Source organism: Schistocerca piceifrons, chromosome 2 (genome assembly GCF_021461385.2).
Source record: "Schistocerca piceifrons isolate TAMUIC-IGC-003096 chromosome 2, iqSchPice1.1, whole genome shotgun sequence".
NCBI lineage: Eukaryota > Metazoa > Arthropoda > Insecta > Orthoptera > Acrididae > Schistocerca > Schistocerca piceifrons.
Genome location: NC_060139.1, coordinates 797,843,727 through 797,858,556, shown reverse-complemented (window position 1 = coordinate 797,858,556; position 14,830 = coordinate 797,843,727). Strand labels below are relative to the sequence as shown.

At 42.2% G+C, this 14,830-nt stretch overlaps 1 protein-coding gene across 1 annotated transcript in view; it reads left to right on the top strand.

The window, feature by feature from the left end:
* LOC124775864 (1-phosphatidylinositol 4,5-bisphosphate phosphodiesterase epsilon-1-like) overlaps positions 1-13,779 on the top strand; it is a 447,016-nt gene extending 433,237 nt beyond the window's left edge. The window contains exon 25 of the mRNA XM_047250697.1: positions 9,045-13,779. Within this exon, the coding sequence (XP_047106653.1) occupies positions 9,045-9,476 (432 nt within the window). The 3' untranslated portion in view covers positions 9,477-13,779. The remainder of the gene's footprint in view (positions 1-9,044) is intronic.
* The last annotated feature ends 1,051 nt before the right edge of the window (positions 13,780-14,830 follow it).

The following is a 14,830-nucleotide window of genomic DNA, read 5'->3' as shown; positions in this document are numbered from 1 at the left end:
GTTCTGATCATCGAGGAGAATGATACGACTGGAGACAGTGATCCAGCGAAGGAAATCCAAGCAGGAAGCTCTGCAGGAGTGCCAGAAGTCAGCGTCGCAAGCTTGCAAGCGCATAAGCCCATTTCTGAAGTGCAATCTGCAAAAATTGCCGTCAGCTGACAGAAGAAAATGGAGGGCACAAAAATCGGAAATCCTGTCCTCATCATATGTTCTCGAACAGAAATAGATGAAGAATGGGGGAAGGGTAACCGAAGGGGAGAGAGAAAAAGAAAATAGGAACTTGTAGACCAGAAAAAGGGTGTTCCACAAATATGAAAAAGAAAGAACAAAATGGTTGCCTTTGCACAAGGTGCTGGTGTGATCTTGATGACGATTGGATCCAGACCAACCAAATCTGGCCACAGATGGATCAGTCTGGGTGCGGTACTGAGGAGTGTGGGGTGAGCAGACCACTCTCCCGGCTGTTGTCGGTCTTGTAGACCTTCGAGTTCCTTGTTTCGCATCAGGAAGCATGGTAGTTAACCAGGCAAAAAAACTCAGCTGCGGAGGCAAACTTGACGACTTGTTGTAATGTGATAAACGTAAAGAAATACATTACACGAGGACTGTACGGATTATGAAGGTGTAGAACGTTATCACGGTGATAAGTGCCGAAGAACTTAAAAAGTGAAATCTTGTCCGACGCAGGTAGTCCTTTCGTACGCTCACTAATATTCTTTCTATCTTAAGAGTAACAAATACACTTATTTTTAAAATGATAAGTATGTTGGAAATTAAATAACAGATTGAAGTATAAATTAACAGATTACACTGAAAGATTAAGTATATGTCCGCATTTTTAAGTGAGTACGTGAGGGTTCTGACATTCTGCCTGTATGCATTAAGCGTCCTGCTGCCAAGGGACACATGTCGAGTAAGTCATCGGCTCTGTTACACTCCGAAACATAAACTCAAATACACACTAGGCCTCATATTTCATATTTTTTCTTGGACGTCCTGTCCCAGAAATAAATTAAGACTAACTCCAATCCACCGGTTTCGATCAAGGTTTTCGCGAGTTTTCCCTGCTGCAAGGCAAGTACCGAAACTAAAAATCTCCTTCAAAACACTGTTAATTGGGGCCCACTCTGTCCCACTGGATGCTGTTTGCTTGAAAAGAACTGGTCTCTACAGCGTGCATGGTCTCAAAAGTCTAGTCTAGCCTTTGGGGTAGGGAAAAAATTGTTATGGCCATCCATTGAACGATCCCTACAACTCCACACCAACAATTTCATCTCCTGTTGTAAGGAATAAAAAACACCATCTGAAGAGGCCTCGGAAGACCCAACGGAACCGACCGACCGCCGATACTTCTCAGTCAAGCAGTTCCCCAACTGGCCTCACAAGATCTAAGTGCACGCCGCTTGCCAACAGCGCTCGGCACATCCGGACGGTCATCCATCTAAATGCTAGCCATACCCGACAGCGCTTAATTTCGGTGATTTGACAGGAACCAGTGTTACCACTGTGCCAAGGCCGTTGGCTGTTGCAACCGATGGTAGGTCTTTATCACCCCAGACAAAAAAATCAGGCAACAGTTATAGGGAAAATCACGCACGTATTCCATCCCTGGGACCTTTGCCTAAGAGTCCTCAATAGTCCAATCCACGTAATCAAAACACCAAAGTACTTTATTAATATCTGGTCGTAAACTAAATTGGAATTCCCACCTACAAACCATGAAAAAGAGTTCGCAATACAACTATTTAAGCTATCAACAGGCGAGACAGGGCGATCAAATCCCTTGACCATCATCCATATACTCAAAGCGTCCACCCAACCCATCCTCTCGCCAATGCAGTTGTATCACGAACTTGCACTGCTTTACCATGTCAGGAATCGCAGAGGCAAGATACTAGCCTCTCACTCCGGCCAAGAGTCGTGCAGATCTCGTACAGTCGTTCTGGTTTAGCTTCCATGGCTTCCCAAAGTCGCCTAATGCAAATGCCGGGATGGTTCGTTCGAAAAGGATTCATCCGAATTTCCTTCACCATTCTTGCACAGTCTGAGCTCGTATTTCGTCTCTTATGATTTCATCATCGATGCGGAGATATGTCTTAATCTGCTTTTGTTTCACTCCTCCCAAGATTTATCGCCCCCTCCAAATTCTTGAACAACATGCGCTCTGCCTCACTTTCAGTTTATGACAGCCTTCTACCACCGGAATCCTGTACCAGCTCAGAAGGCTTCCACACCTCAAACACCTGTAATACCTATGTCTGCTCTATATCTCTCTTAAATTTGAGTTCCAGTACCTCATTAAACCCCCTAGGGTTGAGAACCCTGAATTGCTGCTGGTAGCAGCCAACGAAATTTGAATTCCTACATTCACTAAGATCATGCAATAATCTGTGGTTCCTATGCATCTTATCAGCTACAGCCTATCCCACCCATCAAAATTCAAACGAAGCCTCCAGCCTACCATTATCCTTCCCATCTCCTAATCCCTACATCCCAACTCTCAGTGCCTTCACTCATGTCCATTACGTGTCTTTTTCTGCAATTAAAACATCTTCCCCAGTCCTATTTATACATAGGAGTAAATTCCTTACCCCAACCACTAACACCATCACGACTTCAGAGAAAAACGCACATTATAACATCATATCATAAACGTCACCACTGTTTTATTAGTATCACAGTGTAACAACAGAGGACCTAAAAAGATCCAAACCGACAAGGGACGGAGACAAGTGTGACGGATTGTCAACAGTAATCGTTTCAAATCCAGAAAGAGTTGCCATTGTCAGATAATGCAACGTTGTCTCAAACAGCGTCCCAGCGAATATTGCGAAGGTGATATGCAGTCGAGTAACTCTCAAAAGGCATTGGTCAGACCAGCACATTAAGTTTCGCGTCTTCAGTGGGCCAGATAGTACAAAAATTGGGCTGTAGCTGCATGGAGTGTGTAGCGTAGTCCGACTAGTCGCGATTTTCCCTGTTTTGAAATGATATTAGGCGGTAAGTGCAGGCCTTTAACCCTCAATATGGAGACGGTATATATCAGGCCAGAGGTGGTGCTATGTTGTTTTAGAGGTATCGGTGATTTGTGGATACCATAACTTGATCAGACTCATTCATATTATCGTGAACAAGAGACAGGATTTTTATTTCAACGTTACTTGTGAGTAGCTTTTGCCCTTTCATCAGTATCTTCATGTTAGTATGCCGTGAACACTCTCGTCTTACAAGATGACAACAGTCGTGTCCTCAGGGCAGCATGCATACATTCTTGATTTGATTCAGGCACCCTATCGAAACTCGACCCGCGAAGTCACATAAAATTAATGCCACGGAAAATGGCTGAGACTATTTGGATCAGCAAGTGAAACGTAATAGTCAACATCCCCGTTATTTGGCAGCTCTACAGGATCCATTTATCAGTGGGTAGCGTCAGCTGGATTTATCATGCTCAAAGTTGTGAACTGTCTTCCTCGCCGAATCGAGGCCATTGTCAAGTCTAGAAGCGCGGTGTCATACAGTAATTCACTCATTTTCCTGTCCCGTCTGCATTTCCAGAATGCAACAACTCCAATGGCCTTGTTTCTTGCTCAATCAAGTTCAAAAATGTTCAAATGTGTGTAAATTTCTAAGGGACCAAACTGTTGAGGTCATTGGTCCCTAGACTGACACACTGCTTAAACTAACTTAAACTAACTTATGCTAAGAACAACACGCACACCCGTGCCCGATGGAGGACTCGAACCTCTGACGGGAGGGGCCGCACATCTCGATCAAGTCCTGTGTTGTGTCAGTTGTTCCAGTAGGGCATATGAGCAAATGGCCCAGATCTCTTGCTGTTTCGCAACCGTGGGGCACATCTTCATAGCTGGAGGGATGCTCCATTTTTGCATGTTGGTCTTCCAATGAGGGACGCCCCCCTAAAGCGATTGGGTGATGTCCAAACAGAGCAGGGCATATCTTTTCCTGGGGCTAGTTTCTCCTTCGTAGGGATATCCGTCAGCAGCTTACTCTTCCATCTTATCATGCGATTATACTCTGGTTTTCCCCTCTAGAGACTGAATCTTAATGATAAAGCGCGTTCTATGTTCCAATCGACAAATCAACAGGCTACAGCTTGAGGCTTGATTATCATGCAGTGTACGATAGGGATCATTGATCAGCTTTACACTCCCCACATCGGCAGCGATAACCCTTCTGTCAGAGGGAGAGGGGGCCATACCATCAGGTAGAGCTTGTCGACTGGAGTTGGCTTTATACATCCCAACAGGATTCGAACAGACTCAATGACTGCACTGTCAGCATGCATGGTGTGAGCAGACACTCGCCACACGGGTGAGATGTACTCTGCTGTGACACGCACAAAGCAAGAGCAGAAGTTCTCAGGACATGACGACTAGCTCCCAGCTGCTGGCTATGAGTGTCCTCAAAATATTGTTCCTTTCACTGACTTCCAGCTTGGCGTTCTGGCAATGTTGCTTGAAGCAGAGATATATAAGGTCGAGTTACGTTAATGTGAGCACCTCCTACGTTCGATGTCAACTTTCAACAACCACTCATAGACGGCAGATAGCAGTTCTAGCAGTGGAGGGTATATTGTGTCAGGGAGATGCAAAAATCAGTGCAGCCGTTGTCGTAACTACCACTGAAACATGGGACTTAGGGAAAGACAGGATTCAGTGTGGACAGGGCCTTACTCAGTTACAATTGGTTGCTTAGTTTTTTTAAAAATCACGTACGCTTTATTTGGAACCAATTGCAAATGAGGTTGACAATAAGGAACATTTATCAAATTTGACTATTAAGACACAATGTGTAATAAAAAATTCTTAAGCAAGTTGCACTCACAGCAGAAGGCCTTATGGAACATAAATTCAAATTATTTGTCAGCTGAAGGCACCAATAGTAATAACTCAAAACAATGTAATGGTTGAAGGCCTGGATAACAAATTCTTAAAAACAATTAAAACTCTCCAAGAGATATTAAAATATTTTTTTTAAAAAAACATAATCATCAAAGTTTCGCTATCAAGGGACAATATCTAATTAAAAATTCTTAAGAGTTGCATTCACGGCGGAACGCTTTATTGACAAGAAATTCAAATTACTTGTTGGATGAAGGCCCCAATAGTAATAACTCAAAATTAAAATGTATTTAAAAAACAATAATCACAATCTGATCAAACCAAGAGAGAAGCGGGCCTCAAACAGCGCTCCAAGGATCGGCCTGGGAAAGTCGCTCAACTTGGTAACCGATAAAATAGGCAGCCAAGAGTTGTATTCACTTAACCGAATGGCAACTCAAACTAGTGACAGTTTAAACATAGACTAACACTCTTGCGGAATCTACATAATGTCTGATAACCAATACAACGATGGAATAACCCAGGCAAGGCGGATTTGATGGACAGTACTGCGTCTTCAGAATCTGGTGTTTAGAACATCCAGAAGCAGAAGGAACCACTACGACCAAAGTAGTCCAAAAGAAACAACATATCTGGATCACAATCAAGGAGGCTGTCGAACTACACGCCTTACTGGACAGCAGTGGCAAGGCGAGGATAGGTACACTCCGCGAAAATATGCTCACCTCCAGGGCAGGTAACTGGGGCGCTAGCGGCCACTAGGCAGAAAGATACCGCTGGTTGAACTTCACCAATAAACACAAGGAATTCAATGATTAATAATAAGAAGCGGAAGATGGCTAACTAACCTCGCAAAGTCCAAACACTCCACTCGTTGCTCTTCGTCTCAACGACGAACAAACGGTGTGTTCTCAAAATAGTGGAAGTTTGTCTGCTGGGTTAATGTTCACTTAACTCAAATGTCCTGGGTCCGCTGGACAACGAGGTTGTGGCCCTCGCAAATGCAGCCCTTCGATCTGGCAGTGCCTGCATGCCGCCAGCAGTCCCGTCATGTCCACGTACTGCCATACCTCACTGCTGCTCCGTCCCAACCGAACTCCACGACACACTCCGACGCAGAAAACACTTGACGTCTTTCCCAAGATAGTACCACGGTACTAGATATCGATAAACGTTGCTGCTGCCACTTGCAGACAGACAGTGCTAGCAAACATAGTGGTGCCAGTAAACACAAGAAGAAAACGAGACACCAATATTCCTATTACACGATGCCAACCTACCAATGGCACCGACACGAGCCGCAACATGGCTCTATCTGCCCCCCTCAAACACCAGCACGGGGGTAACCCAACAAGTGGCCTAACCAAACTTAATTTGATTAAGATGGACCTTGTATTGCTTACGGTGTGGTTGTCCTTAACCAGAAGATCAATATGCCACTGTGGTAAACGTATACTATGCATGGCAAAAAGACGCTATCCAAAACTGACAAGGGCACCACAGGCTACAGACAGGTGCAGAGATGTGAATGTGTGAACAGACGTACAACTGTTGAGCAACTGCCACCCAGATGAACCAAGGTGTTTCCTCGACAAGCGATCAGCGAATGTTACTGCGCACGGCCACCACCAGCAGGCATGCAGCTCATGCACCCATGCTGACTGCTGCTCATCAGCAACAAAGGCTGGAATTTGCACGCCATTATCGGAACTGGACGTCCGCTGAGTGGCGAATGGTAGTCTTTTCAGATGAAACAGGTTTTATGCTCTATCGGGCAGATGGCCTTCGGTGTGTACAGCCGTGCAATAATCGTCGGAAGGATTCACATTGGATGACGGAATGTTTTCAGGGCATTCCCTAGGTGATCTCGTCATTGTGGAAGGCACATTGGATCAACACAAGTTTGCATCTATTCTTGGGGACCTGGTCAAGCCTACATGCAGTTTCTTTTTTCCTTGGCACTATGGGATCTACAAGCAGGACAATGCAACGTGTCACACCGCTCGCAGTGTACGTGCGTGGTTCGAAGACCACCACGACGAGTGTACTGTACTCCCCTGGCCGCCTAAATCCCCGGATTCAAACTCAATCGCGTATCTGTGGAACCACCTCGATCGGACTGTTCGCGCCATGGATCCTTTGTACAGGTCGGGTTGACAGAGGAGATAGAGAAGATCCAAAGAAGAGCGGCACGTTTCGTCACAGGGTTATTTGGCAAGAGTGATAGCGTTACGGAGATGTTTAACAAACTCAAGTGGCAGACTCTGCAAGAGAGGCGCTCTGCATCGCGGTGTAGCTTACTGTCCAGGTTTCGAGAGGGTGCGTTTCTGGATGAGGTATCGAATATACAGGGTGTTACAGAAAGGTTCGGCCAAACTTTCAGGAAACATTCCTCACACACAAAGAAAGAAAATATGTTATATGGACATGTGTCCGGAAACGCTTACTTTCCATGTTAGAGCTCATTTTATTACTTCTCTTCAAATCACATTAATCATGGAATGGAAACACACAGCAACAGAACGTACCAGCGTGACTTCAAACACTCTGTTACAGGAAATGTTCAAAATGTCCTCCGTTAGCGAGGATACATGCATCCACCCTCCGTCGCATGGTATCCCTGATGCGCTGATGCAGCCCTGGAGAATGGCGTATTGTATCACAGCCGTCCACAATACGAGCACGAAGAGTGTCTACATTTGGTACCGGGGTTGCGTAGAGAAGAGCTTTCAAATGCCCCCATAAATGAAAGTCAAGAGGGTTGAGGTCAGGAGAACGTGGAGGCCATGGGATTGGTCCGCCTCTACCAATCTATCGGTCACCGAATCTGTTGAGAAGCGTACGAACACTTCGACTGAAATGTGCAGGAGCTCCATCGTGCATGAACCACATGTTGTGCCGTACTTGTAAAGGCACATGTTCTAGCAGCACAGGTAGAGTATCCCGTATGAAATCACGATAACGTGCTCCATTGAGCGTAGGGTGAAGAACATGGGGCCCAATCAAGACATCACCAACAACGCCTGCCCAAACGTTCACAGAAAATCTGTGTTGATGACGTGATTGCACAATTGCGTGTGGATTCTCGTCAGCCCACACATGCTGATTGTGAAAATTTAGAATTTGATCACGTTGGAATGAAGCCTCATCCGTAAAGAGAACATTTGCAATGAAATGAGAATTGACACATTGTTGGATGAACCATTCGCAGAAGTGTACCCGTGGAGGCCAATCAGCTGCTGATAGTGCCTGTACACGCTGTACATGGTACGGAAACAACTGGTTCTCCCGTAGCACTCTCCATACAGTGACGTGGTCAACGACACTTTGTACAGCAGCAACTTCTCTGACGCTGAAATTAGGATTATCGTCAACTGCACGAAAAATTGTCTCGTCCGTTGCAGGTGTCCTCGTCGTTCTAGGTCTTCCCCAGTCGCGAGCTGGAATGTTCCGTGCTCCCTAAGACGCCGATCAATTGCTTCGAACGTCTTCCTGTCGGGACACCTTCGTTCTGGAAATCTGTCTCGATACAAACGTACCGCGCCACGGCTATTGCCCCGTGCTAATCCATACATCAAATGGGCATCTGCCAACTCCGCATTTGTAAACATTGCACTGACTGCAAAACCACGTTCGTGATGAACACTAACCTGTTGATGCTACATACTGATGTGCTTGACGCTAGTACTGTAGAGCAATGAGTCGCATGTCAACACAAGCACCGAAGTCAACATTACCTTCCTTCAATTGGGCCAACTGGCGGTGAATCGAGGAAGTACAGTACATACTGATGAAACTAAAATGAGCTCTAACATGGAAATTAAACGTTTCCCGACACATGTCCACATAACATCTTGTCTTTATTTGTGTGTGAGGAATGTTTCCTGAAAGTTTGGCCGTACCTTTTTGTAACACCCTGTATTGCTTCCCCCTACTTATACCTCCCGAGGAGATCACGAATGTAAAAGTATAGAGATTCGAGCGCGCACTGAAGCTTTCCGGCAGTCGTTCATCCCGCGAACCATACGCGACTGGAACAGGAAAGGGAGGCAATGACAGTGGCACGTAAAGTGTCCTCCGCCACACACCGTTGGGTGGCTTGCGGAGTATAGATGTAGATGTAGATGTTGTCTGTAGGTGTGAGCATCCTTTGCTACAGTGTCCGGTTCTGGTCGGCAGGCACACTGGCAGACCATCGGGCGGTTCATCCTGCGCGAGCGGGAGCGCGCGACTCCGCCGGCGGGCCGGCGCCACCGCGTGGCGGCCAACCTGCGCACGGCGACGCTGGAGCGGCTCAGCAAGGGGCTGTCGGCGGCGGCGGCGGGCGCGGCCGGGCGCAGCGCGGGCCACGCGCACGCGCAGGCGGGCAAGGCGCCGGTGGCCGAGGCGCTCAGCGACCCCACCACGTCGCGCCACGTGCGCCACCACAAGTTCCCCGCCAGCTGCAGCGGCCGCCCGCGCCCGCCGCCGCCCGTCGCCACGCAGCACCGCGAGGTCCACTCCGAGGGCGAGACGCTCAGCGACGACGACGTCCGCGACCTGGACCTGCGCGCCGCCGTCTCCCGCCTCAAGAAGGTGTCGCTGCGCAAGCTGCGCGTCTGGAAGTCCTGAGTGGAGGTGGCGCTGTACGGCGCCAGACAGGACTCCTCGCCGCACACCGGCGCGTCCTGGATGTGAGTCGCCGTGCAGCCGCCGGAGCTCCTCTCGCTTCACTCGCAGTCTCGAGGTGGCAGTCGGAGACCGAGCAGACTGTACACTGGAGGACGATCACCCCGGGTGCCTTCCCATCTCTGTCGACGGACGTTCCACCCCGGCTACAAATACGAGACGTCCGATCCGGGCGCGGCTGTGCGGTACCCGTCACCACTCCCTTTCTAGAACCACTCGTCGTATGTGGTGGTTCCCTGACAGTGACGTAACTTATCGAGTGGCCTCTGTCTGAGTTAGAAACTGCCTTCCTCTGTACTGTGCTGGAACAAGTTCGGGTTAAAATCCCCAAATATCGTCGAAATGAACCATTTTACATCAAATGCGCTCTCTCTCAACCCCCCCCCCCTTCTCTCCCTCCCTCCCCCTCCCTCTCTTTCACGTATCGACCCAGACTGGAAAACAGGGAAACGGTTGCGAACCGACCAGTGTGCGAGAGGACAGTAGCGTGTCGTGTGTGCGTTTCTGTGTTTCCGTGTGGCTGGTGAGGTCTGTAGAGAATGCCGTGTTTTCTGTGGTGTGCAGAAGACTCCTTTTTGCTTCGAGGGAAGTGTCGCCGTGTGGATATGTTTTGTGCCTGTTGCCTTAATGTCAGTGCTAGTGCCGGTTTCACTTCAGTTTTGTCAACAGTATTGTAAATGTGAGTTTGTAGTGGATCTCTCAATGTTTTTCAATGTTGTCAGTGACACAGGTGTTGGCTGGGCGTTTTTGAACAGTGATTTATGTACAGTTACAGACTTCAAATACACAAAACAGGTAAATTCACCGATGGTAACCGGCTTCTGCAAAAATGGGATATTTTTGTAACGCTAAACCAAAGTTCGACATCAAATGTTTAACATATCTTCAATATTTTTGTTCTTAAAATTAGGTACTAACGTACTAATAAAAATATGAAAAATCCCATTTTGCTTGAAGTTTCGAGAACGGAACATACCTGTAATTAGCGTTGACTGAATAGTTGTCCCGATGTTTTGTTGTTGCCCATATCTAGTCATAAGAAACTTTCTGTGATACTTTTATGTATTGTATTTAAATCTGATACCTCGTCTCATGATTTTATACTGTGGTACCGACCTTCATAATCGTAAGGTTCAAATCATTATTACTGCTTCATTATTTATAATTTCCTCATTTTTGTTTGAACTGTACATGACATCGTGTGTAGCTTAGTACACATTTTTAATCGAATGTGACCTTTGTTTTGTTACTATGCTGGATAATAGTTCAAATGATTGTTTTTATGACACATATTTCAACACTGTTCTGTTATTCAGATAATTCACTTCCTGTAATATTGAGAACAGGTTTTTTTGAGTGCTATGCTGAGCTTGATCTTCTCTGCCCAAGAAGGTACTGTTATATTTTTACCAGTTCACTATACCGTGTGGTGAGAAAATAATACTTTACAGTGCATGAGTCATTGATAACATCTAAAGACATTAAGAAACAAAAATCCTGGAACATCAGCTATAAATCAAAATGTGCATATTGTACACTGTACAAATTTTAGTATTAAAAAGATAAATGCTGCTGCAGATGCAGTGTTATATTGTCTGTTGCCTAAATTATATTAAGATTGATAAGTGTTTTCCTGTAAATGGCATATAAATTGAGGGTTCTTTGTTGACAGCTTTCAAAGTAAATATATTCTTTTTATTGACTGTAAAAACATCTATTCTGTTTGTAAATATATTTATATACACATATTTATAAAATGTTGTTACCAGATTTTTAATTGAGCCAAGAAAGCAGTGGTTAAGTATCAGCACAGATGCCTTCCTATTGGTATAAGCAGAGCAGGAGCTAATTATTTTTCTAAGTGTTGAAGTTCTATGCATAGAGTTAATGTGAGGGTGACATCTTGGATGTGTGTGTCCTATAAAAAGGAATGGAATGTAGTTGCATAATTTATTTACAGATATGCAACAAACTGGATCAGTATTGTGATTACATTTTACTCTGAAATTATTCTTACATATATTTTTTTTAATATGTACCTGTACCTTTTTGTTCTGTACCAATAAAGCTGCTACTTAAGAAGAAATAAACGAAATTAAGTATTGCATTTAATTCAATGTTGCCAGTTTAGGAGTATAACTGAAGTGTGTACTGAAACAAGAAAAAGCTTAATATTAAATATTCCATCAAACATAATTCATGAATTCAGTACTCCTATATCATGTCTAAAGTATTACCAATGAGACAATCAGATTTCATAATTTGCAATTTCATTAAATCATCATTAATTCTGTATGTCATTATGGCTGTGACAGAAAGTTGTTATTAATTACATATGGTAATGTATTATTTTTATTTATTTTTATTTTTAATCCTTATAGAAATTCTTCTTGTCTCAGTACATTCTTCTATATGTGATATAAGCAATTTCTACACATATTGCAAATGTTATCATAGTTAGTGCTACAGGTACCACTTACTCTGTACACTGGAAATTTACATTCAGCCATAATTTGTTGAAGTCAGATAGAACAAACTTTAGTTTGAACTGAAAAAGATCTAAAACAAAACTTTGCCAGAGTCATGTTTAGATACATACATCATAAAATGTTAAAATGACATCAGTCACTAAGAAAAGTTATAGAATGATAAGGATTACATTTCATAGAAAAATATATAGGTAGAATGACTTTACTTACAGGGAGCTAGTCATATATTTAGTTTATATTCTGTGAATGAATCTGGCCCTACAACTAAATTAAATATAGGGTCTCATAAGTAGAACAAATAATCTGGCATGAGAACTACTTCAGAATAAAAGAAACCTGACTAATTTCTTTAAAAATGTTAAACTATATAATAATGATTCCTAGATATTCAGATACATCTTACCTTAGTAGAGCTAAGCCTTTTCTGTGTTAGCTTGCAATATTAGACAAATGGAGCATATATACTTGTTGAATGAAAGCATTACACTGAATGTAATTGTTGAAACTGATGCACAAATGTGATGAATTTATTAAATTTCTCGACCAGTAAATAACATTGCAGCACAAGAAGTGGTTAACTTTGCACAATTTCTAATCAGAGTTCCTTATTACTTCTACAGTAGCTGACTGAGTTTAAAAAGTTGTAATGGAGGCAGCTAAACCCTAGCTGTATTTTAAATAGTATACTGTACCATGCATGTGTTCTTTTTACCAGATGTGAAATAATGTACAGTGTTTTATATATTTCAGACCACCAAACTTTTCAACACTCTGTGATTATGTTTATTTATTTCAGACTATGAAAGACATTTTCATTAAAAAATCCATTTTACAAACTTTGTGAGAAATATGTTTATGTGCTTACAACTTCTGCTTGAGAGAAAGTTGTAAATCATAAAAATCTATTTGCCCACTGTATACATTCATCACTAATTATGTATCATCATTCAGATTCTGAATTGATACTGACAAGCTTCTTACAGGTATAATCATGACAAGGTATGTAAGAAAGCTGCTATGGTGATATAACAGTACTGTAACTGTTGCTTTTTATATCAATTCCTTGGAGATTAATTTATTTTAATTTTGCTACCCACTGTTATCTATAATACAACTGAAATATGTTATGACTCTTCTATTTTCAAACAACTCAATGCAAATCTATTTGAGGAAATTGTACATGTTATATTTTATGACAGCAGTTGTGACTTTTCGGAATCAGAATTAAATGTCAGAACACTAATTATCCACTCTTTCCATATCAGAAAGTTGCTTGTAAATAATTTTCCACTTTTATATATACATAAATATAAATATATGTATATCTTGTTCTTGTTTCCTTCGTGTCAGAGGATTTTTCATGCAGCTGTAACTATAATATTATATTTGATATATTGTTCTGAACAAACATTTCCCTTGATACATTAAAATAAATGACAACTAACTGAAACATTTCATGTTTACTCTCTGTCCATAGTGGCTTTGTCTTGTTACTTCTTATGTGTTTGTTTGAGTTCAGGCTGTGGATAATCACAACAGACATTGTGTACAGGCTACAGAAATCAATGTTGGCCTAATGTTTTACTTTACACTTTATTAAACATTCACAGTATAATGCTGAGTTCTTTTGTGAATGTCGGTATAAGTGTAGTATATTTTCTGCTGTTACAATGTCACAGAAGCAAAAGAAAATTACAAATAAATTAACATTATGTTCTCATAGCCACTGTGAAAATAAATGTGCTCAGAAAAAAATTCTCCACTACAGTGCTTGGAAACCATTAAAAGTTACATTTATTATCACAGAACGTCCTTTTCAATTTTTCACCAAGAGTCCATTTTAAAATGACCTCTAAACATTTATATTTAAAAATAAGACACCTATATAAATTTATAACAAAATCAAAGTGAATTATTTTTAAATTCTCTGCTGGGGAACATGAGTTTCAAATAAGCCATAGTAGCTTTCATGTTATAGCATTGGTGCTTAAGCAATTATTTCCATGAAATAAAACAGCTAATAAAAGCCTTAAAATATTGCTCAAACACAACAAAAAACAGTATTAATGGGATAATCAAACGCCCCGTATGTGCTGTTGCTGCCCCCTTCATCAGGGAGTAACTACTCAGTTTTAACCTTTATTTCAGGTATGTTTCTGGAGTGAATGGTTAAAATAAGCACTAATCATCAGCATTACAGATGTTTTCGTCTAAAGTTTGTGGTTATAAGAACTATAGAATCAAATCTTTTTTTATAAATTTGTTTAAATTCAAGAATACCTTTCTATAAGTATTAAAGAAAGTGTATATAGAACTAAACAGCCAACATAAAAAAACTGCTAGGGCAAAGGATTACACAATTTAAGCAGTGGAGTTAGCCACAAATGTAATACTAAAAGCAGCAATAAACATACTACAGAAAATTCTACACAGTTTGAAATCATTTACATCATCATTTTAGATCAGTCCTATTGTATGAAAATTAAGCAAAAAACTATATGTGCGACAAAAAGATGTGTGTAGGAAATTATTTTGAGTGTAGAATAAAATTATGGTGGTGTTTCTTCACTCTGTTCATGATTTTTTTTAAAAATGAATTCTTAAGAACAATTTTGTAACCTCATTCTCTAAGTACTAAAAGTATGGTAAGGTCAAGTGTGTCCATAAAACTTCACAAAAATCCAGTTTCTTATAAGCAATACATCTTAATTTTCGAAAACAAAACATTCAACAACACTATAAGCTAATATAAACAAACACAATACGTATAAAAAGCAAATAATATTTGCTTTTTGTATGATGTACAGA